General features: G+C 39.7%; 1 protein-coding gene across 1 annotated transcript in view; it reads right to left on the bottom strand.

The window, feature by feature from the left end:
• LOC138086184 (adhesion G protein-coupled receptor E3-like) overlaps positions 1–23,978 on the bottom strand; it is an 81,264-nt gene extending 57,286 nt beyond the window's left edge. The window contains exons 1-10 of the mRNA XM_068980994.1: positions 23,948–23,978; positions 21,659–21,709; positions 17,788–17,934; positions 14,740–14,886; positions 13,555–13,701; positions 11,176–11,237; positions 9,137–9,220; positions 7,340–7,517; positions 3,848–3,967; positions 2,560–2,753 (exon numbers count right to left, since the gene is read on the bottom strand). Of these exons, the coding sequence (XP_068837095.1) occupies positions 2,560–2,753; positions 3,848–3,967; positions 7,340–7,517; positions 9,137–9,220; positions 11,176–11,237; positions 13,555–13,701; positions 14,740–14,886; positions 17,788–17,934; positions 21,659–21,709; positions 23,948–23,978 (1,161 nt within the window). The remainder of the gene's footprint in view (positions 1–2,559; positions 2,754–3,847; positions 3,968–7,339; positions 7,518–9,136; positions 9,221–11,175; positions 11,238–13,554; positions 13,702–14,739; positions 14,887–17,787; positions 17,935–21,658; positions 21,710–23,947) is intronic.
• Positions 23,979–24,249: the final 271 nt, after the last annotated feature.

Below are 24,249 nucleotides of genomic sequence, written 5' to 3' on the forward strand. Positions count from 1 at the left end.
ACCTTTAATCCATTTTGAGTTTATTTTTTTGTATGGTGTTAGAAAGTGTTCTAGTTTCATTCTTTTACAAGTGGTTGGCCAGTTTTCCCAGCATCACTTGTTAAAGAGATTGTCTTTTCTCCATTGTATATTCTTGCCTCCTTTGTCAAAGATAAGCTGTCCATAGGTGCATGGATTTATCTCTGGGCTTTCTATTCTGTTCCATTGATCTATATTTCTGTCTTTGTGCCAGTACCATACTGTCTTGATGACTGTGGCTTTGTAGTAGAGCCTGAAGTCAGGCAGATTGATTCCTCTGGTTCCATTCTTCTTTCTCAAGATTGCTTTGGCTATTCGAGGTTTTTTGTATTTCCATACAAATTGTGAAATTATTTGTTCTAGTTCTCTGAAAACTATCGTTGGTAACTTGATAGGGGTTGCATTGAATCTGTAGATTGCTTTAGGTAGTATGCTCATTTTCACTATATTGATTCTTCTGATCTATGAACACAGTATATTTCTCCATCTATAGTGTCCTCTTTTACTTCTTTCAGCAGCGTTTTATAGTTTTCTATATATAAGTCTTTAGTTTCTTTAGGTAGATATATTCCTAATTATTTTATTCTTTTTGTTGCAATGGTGAATTGTATTGTTTCCTCAATTTCTTCTTCTACTTTCTCATTATTAGTGTATAGGAATGCAAGGGATTTGTGTGTGTTGATTTTATATCTTGCAACTTTACTAGATTCATTGATTAGCTCTAGTAATTTTCTGGTGGAGTCTTTAGGGTTTTCTATGTAGAGGCTCATGTCATCTGCAAACAGTGAGAGTTTTACTTCTTCTTTTCCAATTTGTATTCCTTTTATTTCGTTTTCTGCTCTGATTGCTGTGGCCAAAACTTCCAAAACTATGTTGAATAGTAGTGGTGAGAGTGGGGACCGTTGTCTTGTTCCTGACTTTAGGGGAAATGCTTTCAATTTTTCACCATTGAGGAAAAGGTTTTGCTGTGGGTTTGTCGTATATAGCTTTTATTATGTTGAGGTATGTTCCTTCTATTCCTGCTTTCTGGAGAGTTTTTATCATAAATGGATGTTGAATTTTGTCAAAGGCTTTCTCTGCATCTATTGAGATAATCATATGGCTTTTATTTTTCAGTTTGTTAATGTGGTGAATTACATTGATTGATTTGCGGATATTGAAGAATCCTTGCATCCCTGGGATAAAGCCCACTTGATCATGGTGTATGATCTTTTTAATGTGTTGTTGGATTCTGATTCAGTTCAGTTCAGTCGCTCAGTCGTGTCCGACTCTTTGCAACCCCATGAATCGCAGCACGCCAGGCCTCCCTGTTCATCACCATCTCCTGGAGCTCACTCAGGCTTATGTCCATCGAGTCTGTGATGCCATCCAGCCATCTCATCCTCTGTCGTCCCCTTGTCCTCCTGCCCCCAATCCCTCCCAGCATCAGAGTCTTTTCCAATGAGTCAACTCTTCCCATGAGGTGGCCAAAGTACTGGAGTTTCAGCTTCAGCATCATTCCCTCCAAAGAAATCCCAGGGTTGATCTCCTTCAGAATGGACTGGTTGGATCTCCTTGCAGTCCAAGGGACTCTCAAGAGTCTTCTCCAACACCACAGTTCAAGAGCATCAATTCTTAGGCGCTCAGTCTTCTTCACAGTCCAACTCTCACATCCATATGTGACCATAGTAAAAACCATAGCCTTGACTAGATGGACCTTAGTCTTCAAAGTAATGTCCCTGCTTTTGAATATGCTATCTAGGTTGGTCATAACTTTTCTTCCAAGGAGTAAGCGTCTTTTAATTTCATGGCTACAATCACCATCTGCAGTGATTTTGGAGCCCCCAAAAATAAAGTCTGACACTGTTTCCACTGTTTCCCCATCTATTTGCCATGGAGTGATGGGACAAGATGCCATGATCTTCGTTTTCTGAATGTTGAGCTTTAAGCCAACTTTTTCACTCTCCTCTTTCACTTTCATCAAGAAAAGTTTAGTCTTTTTTTCCCCCAGGTTTATTGAGAAATACTTGACAAATATAACTGTACATTCTTAAAGTATGTGACTTGATGATTTTACTTTAAAGACTTTACTATGAACATCTTGGGCTTCCCTGGTGGCTCAGTGGTAAAGAATCTGCCTGCCAGTGCTGGAGACACTGGTTTAATCTCTGGGTTGGGAGGAATCCCCTGGAGGAGAAAGTGCCAACCCACTTCAATATTCTTGCCTGGAAAATTCTATGGATGGAGGAGCCTGGCTGGCTCTGGTCCATGGGATTGTAAAGAGACACGTTTATTTGTTCATTTTCCAACAGTAAATAAGACTATAGTTGTTATTTTTTTTTAATCACTTTAGTCTGTTGAAGGAATAATTCCCATTATGTAATTTTTGGAGTAACTCTTAACCAAAGACTGGGTTGAATTTCAAATCTCCATCAGCAATTCCTGATAAATCAACCTGGGCAGAAAGAACTGACTGTAAAAACCATGCTTTTTCACTACTAGGTTTATAGATATGATCAGTAGAAATTTCTAGGTGCTCAAACAAGTGGATACTTTGCCCACCTGTATATGGTGAAACGTGAAGTTCACAGGTTTGGCCAGGGAACAATTCTTCTTGCATCCTGTGGTACCACTTATCACCTTGGAATTCAGTTGAAAGTGGTCCAGCTTTTCATCAAGAGTTAGGTTTTCCTTAGACACAAAGGAGCCGTCTAAGATGGACCCAAAAGACTTATAAGAAATAAAGACCACAGCACCTGAAAGGAAGCAAAGAACCGATAAACCTGAGGAGAAGATGCGGGATGTGTAGCCAAAGTTAAGAATTTATCTGGCAAGTCTCTAAGAAGTCAAATACAGAATGTAGAATCCTAAACCTTACTTTGTTAGATCATACATCCATGAAAAAGAGATGGGGGAGATTTCAAAGCCTTTCCACTTGCAAGATGTTAAGGCTATGTCTGAATTCTAGTAGAGATATCCCCTCTGTCCCTAGCAGCACAGTTTATAAATAGTCAAGATACTGAAGCAATCTAAGTGTCCTCCCATAGATGAATGGAGAAAGAAGTGGTATATGTACACAATGGAATATTACACAACCATAAAAAGAACGAAGTCTTTCCATTTGCAGCAACATGGATGGACCTGGAGGGTATGATGTTATGTTAGTTAAATAAGCCAGACAGAGAAAAACAAATCCCACATGATTTCACTTTTATGTGGAATCTAAAACACAAGACAAAAGAGAAACAGATTCATGGCCACAGAAAACAAAGTGGTGGTTTCGAGAGGAGAGAATATGAAGGGGGCATGAGGAGAAGAAGGGTGATGGGGATTAAGAGGTACCAACTTTTAGCTGCAAAATATATGTCACAAAGATATAATTACGGATAGAGAATATAGTCAAGGATATTGTAACAATTTTGTATACTGAGGTGATCATTCATAACGTATAAAAGCATCAGATCAGCCTGTTGTATGCCTGAAATTGAGCTTCCCTGGTAAAGAATTACTGCTCAGTGGTAAAGAATTTGCCTGCAGTGCAGGAGCCACAGGTGACATGGATTCAATCCCTGGGTCTGGAAGATCCCCTGGGGGAGGGCTTAGAAACCCAAGGCAAGAATACTCCAGTATTCTTACCTTGAGAATCCCCATGGACAGAGAAGCCTGGTGGGCTATAGTCCATAGGGTGGCAAAAAGTTGGACAGAACTGAAGGGACCTAGCATGCACGCCTGCATGAAATTAGTATAATATTGTGTATTAATTGTTAATATAACTTAATAAAAAATAAGAGTAAGTTTCCTCTGCCCCCAGTTCTAGAGATGTTGAGATAATTTAGGTAATTTCTGTTACCTCCAGTTCCTCCTCCAGTGACAACAGTGCAATCGATGTCCATTGTCTCCTTTTCAATCTGTAATTTAACTATCTCATTTTCTGTTTTGCAACCATTCTTGATGGTCAGTGCTTCAATAACTAAAAACAACAACAACAACAACAAAACAGAAAATCTGCATGAGTGTTGGAAATCCTTATAAACACTTATTTTAAAATATAATCTCCTTGTCCATCTCATTTAAAAAAATGACAAGGACTTCCCTGGTGCCCAGTGGTTAGGAATCCATGCTCCCAATGCAAGGGGCATGGGTTTGACCCTGTTCAGGGAACCAAGATCCCACATGCTGCATGGTATGGCAGAAAAATAAATAAAAATTAAATTTAAAAAATGACAACTGTAGGATCTTCAGATGAAAACTGGAGTTTGGGTGATGGAGTTGGAGTGGACACATAGAAGCTGTTGGCTTTATTTGGGTACCCAGTCTCTTATTGGAGGGAACAAACTCAATATATAAATAACCTCAGATATGCAAGGAAACCTGGCATGCTGCAGTACATGGGGTCGCAGAGTTGGACACGAAGGAGTGACTGAACTTACTTATGCAGATGACACCACTCTTACAGCAGAAAGCAAAGAGGAACTAAAGAGCCTCTTGAAGAAGGTGAAAGAGGAGAGTGAAAAAATTGGCTTAAAATTCAACATTCAAAAAACTAAGATCCTGGCATCTGGTCCCATCACTTCATGCAAATAGATGGGGAAACAATGGAAACAGTGATGGACTTTACTTTCTTGGACTTCAAGATCATTGTGGACAGTGACTGCTGTGATGAAATTAAAAGATGCTTGCTCCTTGGAAGAAAAGCTATGACAAAGCTAAACAGCATATTAAGCAGAGACATTACTTTGCCAACAAAGGTCCGTATAGTCAAAGAGATGGTGTTTCCAGTAGTTATGTATGGATGTGAGAGCTGGACCATAAAGAAGACTGAACACTGAAGAACTGATGCTCATGAACTGTGGTGTTGGAGGACTCTTGAGAGTCCCTTGGACTGCAAGGAGATCAAATCAGTCAATCCTAAAGGAAATCACTCCTGAATATTCATTGGAAGGACTAATGTTGAAGCTGAAGCTCAAATCCTTTGGCCACCTGATGCGAAGAGCCGACTCATTAGAAAAGGCCCTGATACTGGGAAAGATCGAAGGTGGCAGGAGAAGGGGGCGACAGAGGATGAGATGGTTGGATGACATCACCGACTCAATGGACATGAGTTTGAGCAAGCTTCAGGAGATAGTGAAGGACAAGCAAGTCTGGCTGCTGCAGTCCATGGGGTCACAAAGAGTCGGACATGACTGAGTGACTGAACAACAATATGTCATTTACTATTGATACTATGGGATTCCCAGGTGGCTCAGTGGTAAAGTATCTGCCTGCCAATGCAGGAGATGCCAGAGATGCGAATTCTGTCCCTGGGTCAGGAAGATCCTCTGGTGAGGAAATGGCAACCTGCTCTAGTATTCTTGCCTGGGAAATCCCATGGACAGAGGAACCTGGCAGGCTACAGTCCATGGGGTCTCAAAGGGTTGGATGTGACTTTGCAACTAAAAACTAACAACAAATAAAATAGATAACTAATGAGAAGCTACTTTCTAGCACAGGAGACTCTACTCAGTGCTCTGTGGTGACCTAAATGGGAAGGAAATAGAAAAAAAAAAAGTAGCTGACTCACCTTGCTATATAGTTGAAACTAACACAACACTGCAAGGCAACCATACTCCCAAAAAACTTAATTAAAAAAAGAATCATAAGACATCTTCTTTCTTCCCTTCATCTCTCCATACTCACTCTTCAGCCTCTTTTGTTTAGAATAAGCTAAATATTTTCATCATCTACATATTAATCAACTTCAGCACCAAGCTTTCCCTTTCTCTCAAACTCCACATGCACCCTGGCAGCAAATCCAGACCTTTTGCTGAAAAGACACCAACCTTGGTGTGAATCTGATTTGGGGCACTGACTTCATCTGGCCCACCAGGAGATCTCTCCTGGCTCATCCCAATCATCTAACTGCATTCATTGTTCTCCCAGAGCAGCCAGTGGGATCCTTTCAAAATGTGAATCAGATAGGGTCTCCCTGAATAAAAGTCAGTGCTGTTACAATTCCCAGGAAGACCCTGCTTGATCTTGCCTTGCATCAGTTCCTTGTCCAGTCACCTTCAGTCACTCTGTAAGTATCTCCAACACACCAGGAATGCTCACCTCATATATGCATGCAGCTCACTCCTTCTTCTTCAAGTCTTCTCACAAATCTTGCCTTCTTTCCAAGCTTACTCTATTCACTCTAATTAGTATCACAAACTGCTTCCCTGACATTCGCTATGTCCCTCACCTCCTCTCTAAGACAGACAAATTTGATTACATCAAAAGTGAAAACATCTCCACTCAAACATCCTTTCAACAAACCACAGATTGGCAGAAGATATTTAGAGACATAAATGAGGTCCATCATATGTAAAAATCTCCTAAATATCAATAAGATAAAACCCCAAAACACAATGGACAAACAGCAAAAGGATAAGGGAAAATGGACAAAAAATATAAATCAAATAATCACAAAAAAGAAACCTAATGGCCAGCATAAAATAGAGACATCTAATCCTCTAGTAATCAGTGATATGCAGATAAAACTATAGTGAGATATCATTGCTTACGCATGATGTCAGCAGGAAAGAAGAGCCTGAAAACTTAGAGGTTGTGAGGGGGATAACAATACTTCAACAAAATAATTTCTTAAAGTGGAATTTTATCCTCTAACTGATGACAACACCACAGCTTTTCTGTTCATATATTCATTCATTCATTTGACTATTAGTAAATACTTCTAGGGTGCTTCTCTGATGGCTCATCGGGTAAAGAATTCTCCTGCGATGCAGAACACAGGAAATTTGGGTTCAATGAGTCAGGAAGATCCTCTGGAGGAGGAAGTGGCACCCCACTCCAATATTCTTGCCTGGGGAATTTCATGGACAGAGGAGCCTGGCAGGGTACAGTCCAGAGTCACAAAGAGTCTGACATGACTGAGTGGCTAAGTACACAGCAGAAATTCTTTTAGGTATCAGACACTTTACTAGGTGCTCTTTATGCCCATGGAAGCCTTGTTAATTCTAAGAGTAAAGACTGCTTTATCCTTCAGTGTATCCTTGATAAAGATTTGTACCTAAGAACCCTAGGGTGACTCTTGGATTAAAAGTGACAGTACACACAGCCACAAAAGATTCACTTTAAAAATAGGTTAGAATTGAAAGATGAATGGATGGTCCAGTCAAATGAACTTTCAAGCCTCATCCAATGCAAACTTAGGGTTCTGAAGAGAAATAAGATATTTCATGTCAAGTACATACACAGATTTTGCCAGTGTAAAGAAAGAGAAGGCTGTTTTCTGCCTCAACCAGCATTTCCTGAACCCAATTAAGTTTGAGAGTCTGCCTGAGTATCTATGACTGCAGCTTACCCATAAATTGTGACTCTCTCCTCAGAGTTCCTCCTGTGGGTCGATTGAGGGCAGCTTCATAGGCTGCCGACTGCACTCTGTCAAGATACTGTGTTGCAAAACGGGCGGTTTCTTCCTTATGTTCCTGAGATGGCTTGGTGGTGATGTTGCTGAAGTTGCCAAAAGAATCGGCTATTTCCTGCCATACAAATAGTGAGTGTGCAGATGTAGAGAGCAGACTTGTGGTTGCTGAGAGGGAGAGGGTTGGGAGAGGGATGGACTGGGAGTTTGGGATTAACAGATGCTAACTATTATACATAGGATGGATAAAAACCAAGGTCCTACTGTAGAGCACAGGGAACTACGTTCACTATCCTGTGATAAACCATAATGGGAAAAAAAAACTTTAAAAATTGTAAGTGCGTTTATAAAATAGAAACAAACTCACAGATTTCTAAAACAAACTAATGATTACCAAAGGGGAAACATAGGATGTAGGGAGGGACAAATTAGGAAATTGGGATTAACATACACAGACCTACTGTATAGCACAGGGACCTATACTCCACATTCTACAATACCTATATAGGAAAAGAAGCTGTAAAAGAATGAATATATATATAACTGAATGTCTTTGCTATACACCCGAAACTATCAACATTGTCAATTAACTATACTCCAATAAAAATTTTAAACAAGAACAAAATACTTAGGAATAAATGAAAAATAGAATGTGGTATACCAATAAAAAAATTTTGTAAAGAATGAAATATGTATAAACAAAAAAGTAGTGGTCGTGAAAATGACTATTGTCTAGGAGGAAATCATAAAAGGAAACTGCTGCTGCTGCTGCTGCTAAGTCGCTTCAGTTGTGTCTGTCTCCGTGTGACCCCAGAGACAGCAACCCACCAGGCTCCCCCGTCCCTGGGATTCTCCAGGCAAGAACATGGGAGTGGGTTGCCATTTCCTCCTCCAATGCATGAAAGTGAAAAGTGAAAGTGAAGTCACTCACTCAGTCGTGTCTGACCCTTTGCGACCCCATGGATAGCAGCCCACGAGGCTCCTCTGTCCATGGGATTTTCCAGGCAGGAGTACAATTACAGTTTTCTATTTTCCAGATATTTCTTGAAAGCTTCCATAATTAAGAGCTTTCTCTGGGAATATTTCCATTGCCTAATAGCAGAAGAAGGGAACAGTGTAGGGAAAAGGCGTGAATGTTTAAACAAAGATGGAAGAAACTCAGACCTTACACTCTCACTTCATTCCATTGTGAAGTAATTGAATGTTTTTAATTCACTGGTCCTAGATTTTGCATTACCTTCTACCTGGTTTCCAGGGTGGAGACAATCCCCTGGAGGAGGAAATGGCAACCCACTCCAGTATTCCTGCCTGGAAAGTCCCATGGACAGAGGAGCCTGGTGGCCTATAGTCCGTGGGGTTGCCAGGAGTCGGACATGACTGAGCGACTGAGAACGTGCCCATGCTACCTGGTCTCACCTTTGCTTTTCTGCTAAATTCCCCTGCATTTGTACTTTCTCTTACAGCTTTTTAGTATACCCCTGAAGAAACAGTCAATTGTCATCCAGTATGGGAAAATGTTTATTTTCAGAAGAGAAGGAAGGGAGAGACCTCTAGAAATAAGGTTAAAAATCTACACGTGCGGTTTGGATTTGCCCTGTGATGCGGAGGCCCAGAAAGGAAAAACAATTTGTCCCATCTAACTTATAATTAATTCCTTCGGGCATATTGGAGGAAGAAAAAGATGGAGAATTATCTACTGTGAGAAAACATCCACAGAAACTGGGAATGATTTCAGACCTGTAACACAAGTGTGACGTTGTTATCTTCTGGTACTCCTTTGGTCACCATGGAAACAGAGGTATTTGGGTCCTTGGTGGTGCCCTAAAAGGAAAGAATAGAAACATATCATTGGCTTTCATTCAGTTAGACGCATCCAGAGGTTGTTCTCAAGTTCTCAGAAGCTTTATTAAAACAGTTGGTCCTGGCAGAGAAATACTCTCACATATCTGTGAATGCAAGACGGCAAAATTAAACACACTTGCTGGAGTTTAACATACACACAATCTAAATAAAGTTCAATACATTGTTTTGGGACTAGTGGGTATCCATTTGAAAAGAGTGAATCAGTTCAACACCCACCTCATTATTCTCAAAAATAATTTCTAGACAGCTTACCTGTCAAAAATGCCTAAATATTCCCAACTATTAAGTTAATATCTTTTTTCTCACTGAGAAAATTAAAACTGGAGGAGGGGCAATTCGAATATATAAACTTTGGGGGATGGAAGTGAAACAATCAAATGCCATTCATAATGGTCAAAATATTAAAATTTATTTCTATTTTTATATATTTTATATAAAATATTTATTTCTATATAACCTTTGTGTATAAGAGATAATGATGTAAACATGTCTTTCCACTGTCCATGTTAATAAAAACAATCTTTATAACATATTCACCTTTATTCTTTTTTCCCCAGCTTTATTTATTCTCCTCCCACTCTACTGTTTTTTCTGGTTTGTGTGTAATTTCTTTTTTAAAAAAATTAATTTATTTATTTTAATTGGAGTATACAATATTGTGGGGATTTTGCCATACATCAGCATGAATCAGCCATGGGTGTACATGTGTCCCCCAATCCTGATTCCCCCTCCCTCTTCCCTCCCCATCCCATCTTTCTGCATTGTTCCAGAGCACCGGCTTTGAGTGCCCTGCTTCATCCATTGAACATGCACTGTTCATCTATTTTGCATTTGATAATATACATGTTTCAATGCTATTCTCTCAAATCATCCCACCCTCGCCTTCTCCCACATAGTTCAAAAGTCTGTTCTTTACATCTGTGTCTCTTTTGCGGTCTTGCATATAGGGTCATCATTACCATCTTTCTAAATTCCATATATATGTGTTAATATACTGCATTGGCATTTCTCTTTCTGACTTACTTCACTCTGTATAATAGGCTCCAGTTTCATCCACCTCATTGAATTGACTCAAATGTGTTCTTTTTTATAGCTAATATTCCATTTACCTTTATTCTTGACTGTGACTAGAGACAGTCTGTTTTCCAAAAGTGCACTTTAACCTAAATGGTCTAGAAGGCATGTTTTTTAAGTCCTATAAGTTCTATATGACACTGGGCAATTTAGATCAAACTGAAAATAACTTTTAATGAAACAAAGGATTGAATTTTGAAAATTCATCTTATGGGTGTAATATTGATTTCCATATTGTCCCGATGTAACATACGTTTGTTTTGTAAGTCACTTTTGAAAGATTTCTTTGCAATAACACACAGCACTTGCAACAGTGAAATTATATCAACCATAATGATGGTTAAATTGAGGGGGTGTGGGTGCTTACTGTTGTTTTTTTTATATAATAATTTGGCCATGCCATTTAGCATGCGAAATCTTAGTTCTGTGACCAGGGATTGGACGCACAGAATCTTAACCACTGGACCACCAGGGAAGTCCCAGATGGCGTCTTTTTTATAATTAATTCTGTACAGAACTAGTGTTGACTGAGAACACTTCATGGGTGCCATATATTCTCCAAACAATACATTGTTGCTCAGAAAGAAAGCAATCACTAAAACAAAATATGGAAGAAATGGGAGATGATGCAAAAATATTAATATCAAGAAACACCTTTTTATCCCCAGAGACCATTATGTATATGTGCGCTGGCAGGTGCGGGGAGACTGATTTGAACGCTTGTTTTATATTTTATATTTAAGCATATTCCCTCTAAGAGTATTTTATTTGTAATTACTGTTTATTTCCACATACTGGTGGTGGGCACCAAACACAGACTTACAAAGATGGAAACATACCTGTTGTTTATAGTCTTCCGAAAATGTAACTTGGGTTGGGATAGGGGACCTAGGGTTGATTCCTAGAAATAGAATGAGAATTAAAAAAAAAAAAGAAAGAAAGAAAAACAGAAATGTTTCTTCCCAGTCTGAAATTGGGAAAATTTCCCTCCCAGCTTTTCCTTTTTCCAACTTCCTTCCAGCTTTCTTTACAAAAGGGATTATGGGATTTCTGCTTCTCAGTCATGCCTGCTGGTTGTCATGCCTGCTAACCAATTGAAGTGTTTGTGGGTATATGTGTGTGTTTGTGTGTGTGTTAGTCGCTTATTCATATCTGAGTCTTTGTGCCCCCATGGACTGTAGCCCACCAGACTCCTCTGTCCATAGAATTCTCCAGGCAAGAATACTGGATTGCCATTCCCTTCTCCAGGGTATCTTCCTCAGGGATCAAACCTGGGTCTCCTGCATTGCAGACAGATTGTTTGAGCAACCAGGGAAGCCCAAAATTGAAGTATAGTTTATTTATAATACTGTATTAGTTTCAGGTATATAACATAGTGATTCAATATTTTTATATAGATTATACCCCATTTAAAATGATCACAAAGTAATGGGTATATTTCCCTCTGCTATATAATATATCCCTGTTGCTTATTTACTTTATACATACTTGTTTGTACCTCTTAATTCTATACCCCTATCTTGCCCCTCCCCCTTCTTCTCCCCACTGGAGCCACTAGTTTGTTCTCTATATCTGTGAGTCTGTTTCTGTTTTGTTATATATCTATTTGTTTTATTTCTTAGAGTCCACATGCAAGTAATATCATAATGTGTTTGTCTGACTTATTTCACTAAGCATAATACTCTCTAGTCCATATTGTTGCAAATGTCAGAATTTCATTCTTTTTTATGGCTGAGTAGTATTCCATTCTGTGTATATCTATATCTGTCTGTCTGTATATCTCACATCTTTATCCATTTATCTGTTGATGGACACAGATTGCTTCTGTATCTTGGCTATTGTAAACACTACTGCTATGAACATTGGGATGAATGTATCTTTTCAAATTAATGTGTTTGTTTTCTTCAGATATATACCCAGGAGTGGAATTGCTGGATCATATCGCAGTTCTTTGTTTAGTATTTTGAGGAAACTCCATATTGTTTTCCATAAAGTGAAAGTGAAGTCACTTAGTCATGTCCACCTCTTTGCAACCCTGTGGTCTGTAGCCTGCCAGGCTTCTCCTTTGTCCATGGGATTTTCCAGGCAAGAATACTGGAGTGAGCTGCCACTTTCTTCTCTAGGGGATATGCCTGACACAGGGATCGAACTCAGGTCTCCCACACTGCAGGCAGATTCTTTACCCTCTGAGCCACCAGGGAATCCCTGTTTTCCATAGTGACAAATTCCACCGACAATGTACAAGGGTTTCCTTTATTCCACATCCTCTCCAACATTTATCTGTAGACTTTCTGATGATAGCCATTCTGACAGGTGTGAGGTGTTACTTCATTGTGGTTTTGATTTGCATTGCTCTGACGATCAGCAATGTTAAACATCTTTCCATGTGCCTGTTGGCCATCTGTATTTCTTTTTTGGAAAAATGTCTATTCGAATCTTTTGCTGAGGGATACTAATCCCTAATTCATCTTATCATTTGTAAATATTTTCCCCTATTATGTGGGTTTTTTCATTTTTTAAAAAACTTTTTATTTTATATTGGAGTATAGTTGATTAACAATGTTGTATTAGTTTCAGGAGTACAGCAAAGTGCTTTAGTTACATATATATATATATATATATATATATATATGTCTCTATTCTTTTATAAAAATAATTTGCCTTTTCGTTTTTTAATTGAGTTGCCCTAAGTTTTAATATTTCAATAGAAGTCAGAAAGACAAGTTAAAATACGAATAAATTGGCAACCACTAGGGGGAGTCTTTTGTGTTACCTTAACAGGAGCTGCACATTTGGAACGCACCTCTGCTCAGAAGTAAAGAACTGCCTGCCAAAGCAGGAGACGCAGGAGACTTGGATTCAAACCCTGGATCAGGAAGATCCCCTAGAGGAGGTCATACCAACCCACTCCAGTACTCTTGCCTGGAGAATCCCATGGACAGAGGAGCCTGGTGGGCTACAGTGCATGGGGTCGCAAAGAATAGAACATGATTGAAGCGACTGAGCGCTCGTAAACATGTGTGCACACATACATGTTAAGCACACATAAACACACATAGGCAGCTATATCAAAGGACAGTGTTTAGATACTGAGGAATTGAAGGGTTATTAGCACACTGAAGTCAGATCCATACTGATGCACTGTTTTCCTTCACTTGTTTACCTCAACTCTTTCCCTCAGAAAATTTTCACCCGAAGGCATCAGGGAATCTGCTTACTTATGCAAGTTCCTCCGGAGTCAGTAAATTGAGTTCCCCCATCAGGTGTCTCAAACCCAGGATTGCAGACACATAAGTAGCTTCCCCGGGTGTTCTTACACCGGGCTGTCGGTGAACACAGTGCGGGGTTCAGGCATTCATTCTTATCTGTGGCAGGAAAAGGATGAAAAGTGAATCAGTCAGTGACAGGGCTCCATGGGGTCACTCAGGGCTCCATGAGTTCACCTTTTCATGCTACCTTTGTGGCATGTCCAGCACACAGGTCACAGTCTGTGCATTTCAAGGCACTCACCTTGGTTTGCTCAAGGCTGTCTCAATATAAAGCTGAAAGTTTTGCCTCTAGAAAACCACTGATTGTCAACCCAACCAAGATGTCCAGCCAGTGTCAGAGCAGTGAACAGGATTACTCATATTTACTTTCCATTTCTAAAATTAATTTTTATTGGAGTATACAAAACATTTTTTTTCTAGTGTTGAAGCCCATCCATGAGGATGATGACAGGAAGATAGATTCTTTACTGTCTGAGTCATCAGGGAAGCCCGAATACCATGTTAATGAAGGGTAACTACCAGCAAGGGAAATTAAAGAGTAGAATAATCAGTTAGATGAGATGATTAGATAGCATCACTGACTCAATGCACATGAATCTGAGCAAACTCTGGGAGACAGTTAAAGACAGGGAAGCCTGGCATGCTGCAGTCCATGGAGTTGCAAAGAGCTGGATAAAACTAAGCGACTGAACAACAACAATAAATACCTCAATAAACAATTTTTAATTTAAAAAAATAGTTTAAAACATATTTGGGCTTTCCTGGTGGCTCAGACTGTAATGAATCTCCCTGCAATGTGGGACACCAGGATTTGATCTCTGGGTCGGGAATATCCCTTGGAGAAGGAAATGGCAACCCCCTCCAGTATTCTTGCCTGGAGAATCCCATGGACAGAGCAGCCTGGCGGGCTACAGTCCATGGGATGGCAAAGAACGGAACTAGCTGAAGCGACTGACACACACACATACATGTTATGCACACATAAACAGCTATATCAAATGACAGTGCTTAGATACTGAGGAATTGAAAGGTTATTAGCATACGGAAGTAAGATCTGTACTGATGCATTGTTTGTTTTGGTCAACTCTTTCTTTAAGGAAATTTTCACCGGAAGGTGTCAGAGAATCTGCTTACCTATGCAAGTTCCTCTGGAGCCAGTAAATTGAGCTCTCCGATCAGGTGTCTCAAACCCAGGATTGCAGACACATAAGTAGCTTCCCCGGGTGTTCTTACACGTGGCTGTCAGTGGGCACGCTGTGCTGTTCAGGCATTCATTCTTATCTGTGGCAGGAAAAGGATGAACAGTGAATCAGTCAGTGACAGGGCTCCATGGGGTCACTCAGGGCTCCATGAGTTTACATTTTCATGCCACCTTTGTGGCATGTCCAGCACACAGGTCATAGTCTGTGCATTTCAAGACGCTCACCTTGGTTTGCTCAAGGCTGTCTCAATATAAAGCTGAAAGTTTTGCCTCTAGAAAACCACTAAGTGCCAACCCAACCGAGACGGTCAGCCAGTATCAGAGCAGTGAACAGGATTACTCATATTTATTTTCCTTTTTTAAAATCAATTTTTCTTGGAGTATATAAAACTTTTTTTTTCTGGCGTTGGAGCCCATCCATGAGGATGATAACAGGAAGATAGATTCTTTACTGAGTCACCAGGGAAGCCCTAATACCATGTTAATGAAGGGTAACTACAAGCAAGGAATATGAGAGTAGAATAATCAGTTAGATGAGATGGTTAGATAGCATCACTGACTCAATGGGCATGAATCTGAGCAAACTCTGCTGCTGCTACTAAGTTGCTTCAGTCGTGTCCAACTCTGTGTGACCCCAGAGATGGCAGCCCACCAGGCTCCATCCCTGGGATTCTCCAGGCAAGAACAGTGGAGTGGGTTGTCATTGCCTTCTCCAATCTGGGAGGTAGTTAAAGACAGGAAAGCCTGGCGTGCTACAGTCCATGGGGTTGCAAAGAGTTGAACACAACTTAGTGACTGAAAAACAACAATAAATACTTCAAACATTTTTTTTACTTAAAAAAATAGTTGAATACATATTACTTAAAAAAATAGTTTAATATGGGCTTCCCTGGTGGCTCAGACTATAATGAATGTGCCTGCAATGTGGGAGACCTAGGCTCAATCTCTGGGTCGGGAATATCCCTTGGAGAAGGAAAAGTCTACCATTCTAGTATTCTTCCTGGGAAATCCCATGGACAGAGGAGCCTGGTGGGCTATAGTCCATGGCGTTGCAGAGTTGGACATGAATGAGCAACTAACACTAACTAACATATATATTTCTTTATTGTTTAAAAAATAGTAGAAGGAACAGAGAGTGGTGAGTAGATTTTTAAAGTATGAGTTTAGAAAATATGTCTCAGAAGAAGTGACAAAGTGTAACAGAATATGAAAACACCATACAAGAAATTCCCAAAGGAAACACTGGGGTGAGATTTAGAAAACAGAATGGAACTCATTGGGCTTCCCAGGTGGTGCTAGTGGTAAAGAATCTACCTGCCAAGGCAGGAGACACGAGAGATGTGGGTTCAATCCCTGGGTCAGGAAAATGGTAATCCACTTCAGTATTCTTGCCTGGAAAGTTTCATGGACAAGAGGAGCTTGGTGGGCTATAGTCCATGGGGTCGGGTTGTGATGGAGTAACTGAGCATGCATAGAACTCATCTGTGTAGAAAACAACGGAAGAACTAAGACGACTTTACGATGAGTCCACGTTTACTGTCTCTTGAGCACAGTTGGTATTCTTATGTTCAGAGTCTACAAGCAATACATTCTGAAGAGGGTGTGGAGAGAAGGGAACCCTCCTACATTGTTGGTAGGAATGTAAATTGATACAGCCACTATGGAGAACAGTGTGGAGTACTTAAAAAAATAAAAATAGAGTTATCATATGATTCCATAATCCTACTCCTGAGAAAATTTCTTTCTACCTAAAAAATAAATATACAAACAACTTTTTAAAATGAGTTGATTTCTCCATTTGAAAAAGTCAGGAACAACATTAGAAAAATCACTAGTGTGTTTTAGAAGTTAAGTTCTTATAAAACACTTTCTAAAAAGTACTTTCTAAACTGAAGCAATAACATGTTAGAACATATAATGAAAACAAATTTCCATGCACAAATCTTTATAACCTTTTCATTAATTTTTTGCTATAAACACAAATGTAAATTCTACTAGTTTTTTGAAACCCCAAAACGCAAAATGGTAGTAATAAAATTTTGTGTGAACTCTTTTTTTTTTTTTTAGTGTATTAGGAAACTTGCTTCTTGGAAGGAAAGCTATGACAAATCTAGACAGCATATTAAAAAGCAGGGACATCATTTTGCCAATGCCAACAAAGGTCTGTATAGTCAAAACTATGATTTTTCCAGTAGTCGTATACGGATGTGAGAGTTGGATCATGAAGAACGCTGTGCACCAAAGAATTGATGCCTTCAAATTGTGACGCTGGAGAAGACTCTTGAGAGTCCCTTAGACAGCAAGGAGATCAAATCAATTGATTCTAAAGGAAATCAGTCCTGAATATTCATTGGAAGGACTAATGCTAAAGCTGAAGCTCCGATACTTTGTCCACCTGAAGTGAAGAGCTAACTCATTGAAAAAGACCCTGATGCTGGGAATGGTTGAAGGCAAAGGAAGAAGAGGGCATCAGAGAATGAGACAGTTAGATAGCATTACCAACTCAATGCACACGAATTTGAGCAAACTCTGGGAGATAGTGAAGGATAGGGAAGCCTGGCATGCTGCAGTCCATGGGGTTGCAAACAGGAAGACATGACTTAGCAACTGAACAAAAACATTTCCAAATGAGAAAAACTCATTAGGCTATACATGTCTGCCAACCCCTTATTAATATGGACTTTAAAATATTCCAAATTGAGGACAAATGCCTTTTATACATCCCTGGTAACATTCCTTCTCACTTAGTACTTAGATCCAAAGACTATGCAGTCTAAACAAAAAGATCCTTGAGCTAAATAATTTAAGGGCTTTTTAATGCTATTCAACAAAAAATTGTTTTTCATGCCTAGGACATAAGTCTCTACTATCAAAGCCATTGATTTGATAAGTTATTATCAAAATTTAGGTCCAATCTCTCAATAGGAGGGATGAGTAGACCTACTTTTTTCCTAGAATGTTCTTACTGAAATAACACTCACCTATGCACGTCACTCCAGGGTCATTAAAATGTCTCTTCCCATTGCTTGATTCATATCCAGATTTACAGGTGCAGAAGTAGCTTCCCACAGTATCAGTGCAGGTGGCTTTCGAAGGGCAGGCCTGGGTGTCCAGGCATTCATTCACATCTGTGATTAAGGATCCATCAAAGGTCAAATGAGTGGATTCAGTCCATGTCACTATCCTATCATGCAGGTGTTCAGTCCACTACGGAGTACTCCTTAGGTTCAGCCCTTGGTTTACCTTCTCTTACCCACCAGTTAATGAAAGCACTCCAGGCCCTAGTTCTGTGGAGCTTATATTTTTATGAGGGGACAAGGGAACAAATTATCCCCTGTGGAAAGGATTGCAAATAGATGTAAGAAGCCAGACTGAGGGCAAGAGGAGAAGGTGACAGAGAAGGGCGTGGCAGAGAATGAGATGGTTGGATGACATCACCAACTCAATGGACATGCTGCTGCTGCTGCTAAGTCGCTTCAGTTGTGTTCAACTGTGCGATCCCATAGACAGCAGCCCACCAGGCTCCCCTGTCCTTGTGATTCTCCAGGCAAGAGTACTGGAGTGGGGTGCTATTGCCTTCTCTGTAATGGACGTGAGTTTGAGCAAACTCCAGGAGATGGTGAAGGACAGGAAAGTCTGGTGTGCTGCAGTCCATGGGGCCACAAAGAGTCGGACATGAGTTAGCAACTGAACACCCACAGGAAGAAGCCCGAGGTGGGATGAATTGAAGTAAGCATTGAAACATATATTACCATATGTAAAATTAGATAGCCAGTGAAAATTTTACTGTATGAAGCATGAAGCTCAAACCCAGTGCTCTGTAACAAATTAAAGGGGTGGGATGGGGTGGGAGGGAGGTTCCAGAGGGAGGGGACATATGTACAGCCATGAGTGTGAGCAAACTCCAGGAGCTGGTGATGAACAGGGAAGCCTGGCACGTTGCAGTCCATGGGGTCTCAAAGAATTGGACACTGAGCAACTGAACCGAACTGATAGCTGATTCATATTGATGTATGGCAGAAACCAACACAATACCACAAAGCAATTATCCTCCAATTAAAAATAAATTTGAAAAAAAGAAGCCAGAGGCTAAGAGAGGGTCAGGAAGAGAAGTTCTGTAGGATGACCAGGGCAAGTGTGGCTGAGATGACTAAGTATGAGAAAATCTAGCAGAAGGTGGGTTTTTTTTTTTCTTTTTTGGCCCTGCCACATGGCACGTGGGATCTTAGTTCCCCAACCGGAGGTTGAACCCGGGTCCTTTGTGTTGAAAGTGTGGAATCTTAACCACTGGACAGCCAGGGAAGTCTCTAGCAGAAGGTTTTCTTGAGCAGTGGGACAGCCATGAGATGGAGACCATCTTGATGTGGAATGGTAGACAGGAGTGAACAGGAAGACAGACTGATCATCCCTGAGTTCAAACTGTAATCTTAGGGGCTTCCCTGGTGGCTCAGTGGTAAAGAATCCACTGGCCAGTTCAGGAGATGTGGGTTCGATTCCTGGTCCAGGAAGATCCCACACACCTTGGAGCAACTGAGCCCACTTGCCACAATTACAGAGCCTATGCGCTGCCAGTGCTGAAGCCTAAGTGCCCGATAACAAGAGAGGCCACCACAGTGAGAAGCTGTACCACAGCTAGAGAGTAGCCTCTGCTCTCCAAAACTAGAGAAAAGCCTGTGCAGCGTCAAAGACCCAGGAGAGCCAAAAAGAAAATGTTAAAAATATAATCTTAAAAAGTTAATGTCTCATGGCAATCTCCCACTAAATATTCATGAAGATAATACTTCCTTACTATTTTTTTTAATTGGCCAGGAGGCACAGCATGAGGGACCTTAGTTCCCAGAATAGGGATCAAACCCATGCCCCTTGCAGTGAAAACATAGAGTTATAACCATTTGACCACCAGGCAAGCCTCATGATTTTTAATTTGCAGTTTCCCAGGCTAGATTGCATTTTCTTAATTTTTTGCTTTCATTTTATCATTTGCAAGATGAAAATAATTCTACATATTTGGTCATCCTATGATCCAGTGATTCCTCTTAGAGAAATTCTCCCAAGAAAAATGAGAGCATATGTCCACAGAAAGACTTGCACATGAAGTCTTTGTTCAAAAGGCTTCACAGCAGCCCTCTTCATCATAGTCAACCATCAGAAACAGAAAATCAGGAGTCCATCAACAGGAAAATGGATCAATAAACTGTGGTATATTAACAAAATGGAATGCTATGTCTGATTGACAAGAGATATTCAGGATGTATTAGGTGAAATAAAAACATATTGTAAAAAGCATAAACTGTGACTGCATTTGTAAATAATACATACATAGTCATTTCTGCATTTACCAAATCTTGGTCTGTATCTATATCTATTTACCTATTTATGTATGTAAGTGAATGTTTATATTTATGTATGTACTATTTAACATACATAGGCTATTTGCACAAAGAACCCACAAAAATTATATGGAAATAATAAAAATGATCACTCTTTTTACTGTGACTCATGTGTTTAAATATACACATATTTACTTAATTATATATATAATATATATTTTAAAATGTCTATACCTATGTATGTATATATATTTAAATATACATCTATTTGTCTATATTAATATATACTTTAAAAATAACTATATAAATAAGTCAATAGGTACAACATTCTCAGTCACTCAGCCATGTCTAACTCTTTGCAACCCTATGGATTGTAGCCCACTAGGCTACCCTGTCCATGGGATTCTCCAGGCAAGAATACTGGAGTGGGGTGCCATTTCCTACTCCAGAGGGTCTTTCTGACCCAAGGATCAAGCTTGTGTCTCCTGTGTCTCCTGCACTGCAGGCAGATTCTTTACCACTGAGCCATCAGGGAAGCCCATAAATAGGTATATATATATATATATATATATATATATATATATATGTATATTTATATATAGGTAAATAAGTACATATATGTGTATATATATATATACATATATACACAGACATGTATATAGCCATAGCTATATAGAAATATATTAGCACAGGTATATATTTATTTATAGGTATATATAGGTAAAAGAGCATATATATATACACCATGATAAAAAAAGGGCTTCCCCAGTGTGATGTGCTTAGTTGCTTAGTAATGTCCAACTCTTTGCGATCCTATGGATTGTGGCTCAGCGTTAAAGAATCTGCCTCCAGTGAAGAAGCCACAGGAGACACAGGTTCGATCCCTGGGTCAGGAAGATCCCCTGGAGGAGGGCATGGCAACCCACTCCAGTATTCTTGCCCGGAGAATCCCACGGACAGAGGAGCCTGGCAGCTTACAATCCATAAGGTTTTGCAAAGAGTCAGACACAACTGAAGAGACTTAGCATGCATGCATAATAAAAAGAATTGTTTTCTCTTTATTATTTCTATATAATTGTTCTTCTGACTTTTGTGGATTCTTTGTGTAAATAGCCTCAGTTACACAGTAAGAATGAGCCAATAAAGCTATTTCTTTTTAAGTGTCATAAATGTAGCATGGTAAGAAAAACTGTGAAGGCTAGAATTACTTGGAGAGTCACATGAGTTTGAGCAAATGCTTACCATTTCCATATTTCTCTTTTTAACTCTGAGTTTGGGGAAAGCAAAAGTTGTTCTGCTTATCCTCAAACTGCTTTGTAAAGAAACATCTATAGGGACTTTCTTGGCAATCTAGTGGTTAAGATTCCACCTTCCAGTGCAGGGGCTATGGATTTGATCCCTGGTCAGGGAACTAGGGTCCCACATGCCTCAGAGTGTGGTCCAAAACAACAACAACAACAACATCTGTAGAAACACAGGCTACACAAACTATTCCAGATTCATTCTGCCCATCACCACATACCTTGAAATGATGCATTAGGAATATTCAGAAAGAAAATTAAGCAGGAAAGTCCTGGGGGAGAAAACAAAAGGGGAGTTAAATTTTTAAAATACTTTCTGGTGGCCTGAATCTGTTGAGGCTGACTTTACTTTCCTCCCCCAAATAGCTCTTGAATACTTTCTCTAAACACATTGAGCACATTCAACACAGTTTTGGCCCTCGAGAGACTGTTTGGTCGTTGAGCGCTAAAAGTCAGTTGATCATGGTCAACAAACATTCACAGATCAATAATAATATTTTTGAGATGTCAAGGATAAAAATAGATGAAACAGGGGAAAATTTAGAAAGCTGAATAATACTGACAAATAATTATTTACTTTAATGCCTTTTATAAGTATATGAAAGAAAGCAAAGTGAAAGTGTTAGTTGCTCAGTCTTTGCGACTTCATGGACTATATACAGCCCACCAGGTTCTTCTGTGGGATTTTCCAGGCAAGAATACTGAAGAGGATCGTCATTTCCTTCTCCAGGGGATTGTCATGATCCAGGGATCAAACCTGGGCCGCCTGAATCGAATTGCAGGCAGATTCTTTACCGTCTGAGCCACCAAGGAAGCCCCTATGTAGTTATATAGGTAGCAAAATGTGGCTTCATCAATTGTTGAATTTAACATTCATTAGCAGTTTATTCTATCTGAGAATAATACAGAAGTTAGGTTTTCTCACTGGACAAATGTTTCATAAAAGTCAAAAGAGTTGGAGAATTCCCTGGTCGTTCAGTGGTTAGGATTCTGAGCTTTTTCTACTGAGGGGCTGGATTGGATTCCTGGTCCGGGAACTAAGATCCTGTGTTTCCCAATGTGGCCAAAAAAGAAAGTCACAGGACTTGGACAATTAAATGAGTTTATCGTGGGCAAGTAAATTAAAAAGTATAATTCTAGAAGTCCTCTTGGTATTTTTAGTAAAACAAAAACACACATAGCATGGAATGAGGAGCAATTTCAATATGTTTATAAAATACATGTTGGGGCTTCCAAAATTAGGAGCAGGAAGCAAATGTGATTTCTCTGAAACAAGAAAGATACTCATCAATTTTTAGTTCCCATCAAGGTACGTTCATACTGAAAGAGCAACACTGCAATTTTATGAGCAGTTTGCATGCTCAGTAAATTTACAAGCAATTTGCATGCTCCGAGTGGTCAGCTCAGAGACTTAGAGGACTCAAGTATGGAAATTCTGGCTCACTAAGCAAATAGATCCAGAAGAATCAAACTCAATTTTAGGAAGAAAAATGAGCACAGGACAGCTTTCCATGCCAAAAACCTGGCCCTGACACGAAAGAATCCATTCTTACATGAGATTCATGTTTTGCAAGGGATTCCCAGTTGGGTCAGCAGTAAAGAATCTGCCTGCCAATGCAGCAGTTGCAGGAGATGAGGTGGCAAAGATCTCCTGGAGAAGGAAATGACAACCCGCTCCAATATTCTTGCCTGGAAAATCCAGTGGACTGTAGCCTGCCAGGTTCCTCTGTTCATGGGGTTGCAAAGAGTAGGACATGACTGAGCACAGCACAACAACAACCACCCCAGAAGCTCACTTTGATCCTATCCTTGTACGATGGAATAGAAGAGATTGCAAGCTTTGAAGAGCCCCGTTGCCTGATAAAATCATTTTGAAGTGACCCATCTTAATTCCTCCAGGTATTTCCATAGGAGACATACCTCAGCCATGGTTTAAAAGAGCAAACCAGGTGGATGCCCCCTGCCCAAGCCACAGTGTTGAAAACAAGACAGAGTATGAGAGTTGAAGTGCCCTTGCTATTTCTACTTAAAGAGAATAAAATATTAAAAAAAATTTATTATTATTTTTTTAAAATTATTTTTAATTGGAGGATAATTGCTCTATAATGCTGTGTTGGCTTCTGCCATACAACAACTTGAGTCACCCATAAGTATACATATGTCATCTGTCTCTTGAACTTCACCCCCACTTCCCCCCACCCCAGTCTACCCCTCAAAGTTGTCACAGAGCACTGAGTGCACTTTCTGTGTTATATAGCATCTCCCTACTAGCTATCTATTTTACACATGATAATGTGTATGTTTCAATGCTATTTCTCAATTTGTCTCACCTACTTCTTGCCTCCTTACCCCCCACCTTCCCCATTGTCCACAATTCCATTCTCTGTGCCTGTGTCTATTCCTGCCCTGCAAATAGATTCATCAGTACCTTTTTTCTAGATTCCATATATACCCATTAATATACAATATCTGTTTTTCCTAAGAGAGAATAAAATATTTTAACGACTTACCACTCAAAGGCAAAAAGAGACTTCGAGCCATCATGACAAAATGAAAACAGAAATAGGAACTTATATGTCTTTATCTCTGGTGTTTCTCAAGGAGAATTGGGGATTTTGTAACAGCTACTGTGGGACCATCTTCTAGTATTCTAATGAGAAACTAAAGAGAACAGCAGTTTTTTTTTTTTTAATACAGAAACAGAGACAGTCAACTGAAGGATACAACTTCCTCTGAAATGCATTTGAAAAAATAAGATGAATGTCAGAAAATTACTAGAGCTAATCAGTGAATTTATTATAGTTTCAGGATA

The sequence above is a fragment of the Capricornis sumatraensis genome, chromosome 9 (genome assembly GCF_032405125.1).
Source record: "Capricornis sumatraensis isolate serow.1 chromosome 9, serow.2, whole genome shotgun sequence".
NCBI lineage: Eukaryota > Metazoa > Chordata > Mammalia > Artiodactyla > Bovidae > Capricornis > Capricornis sumatraensis.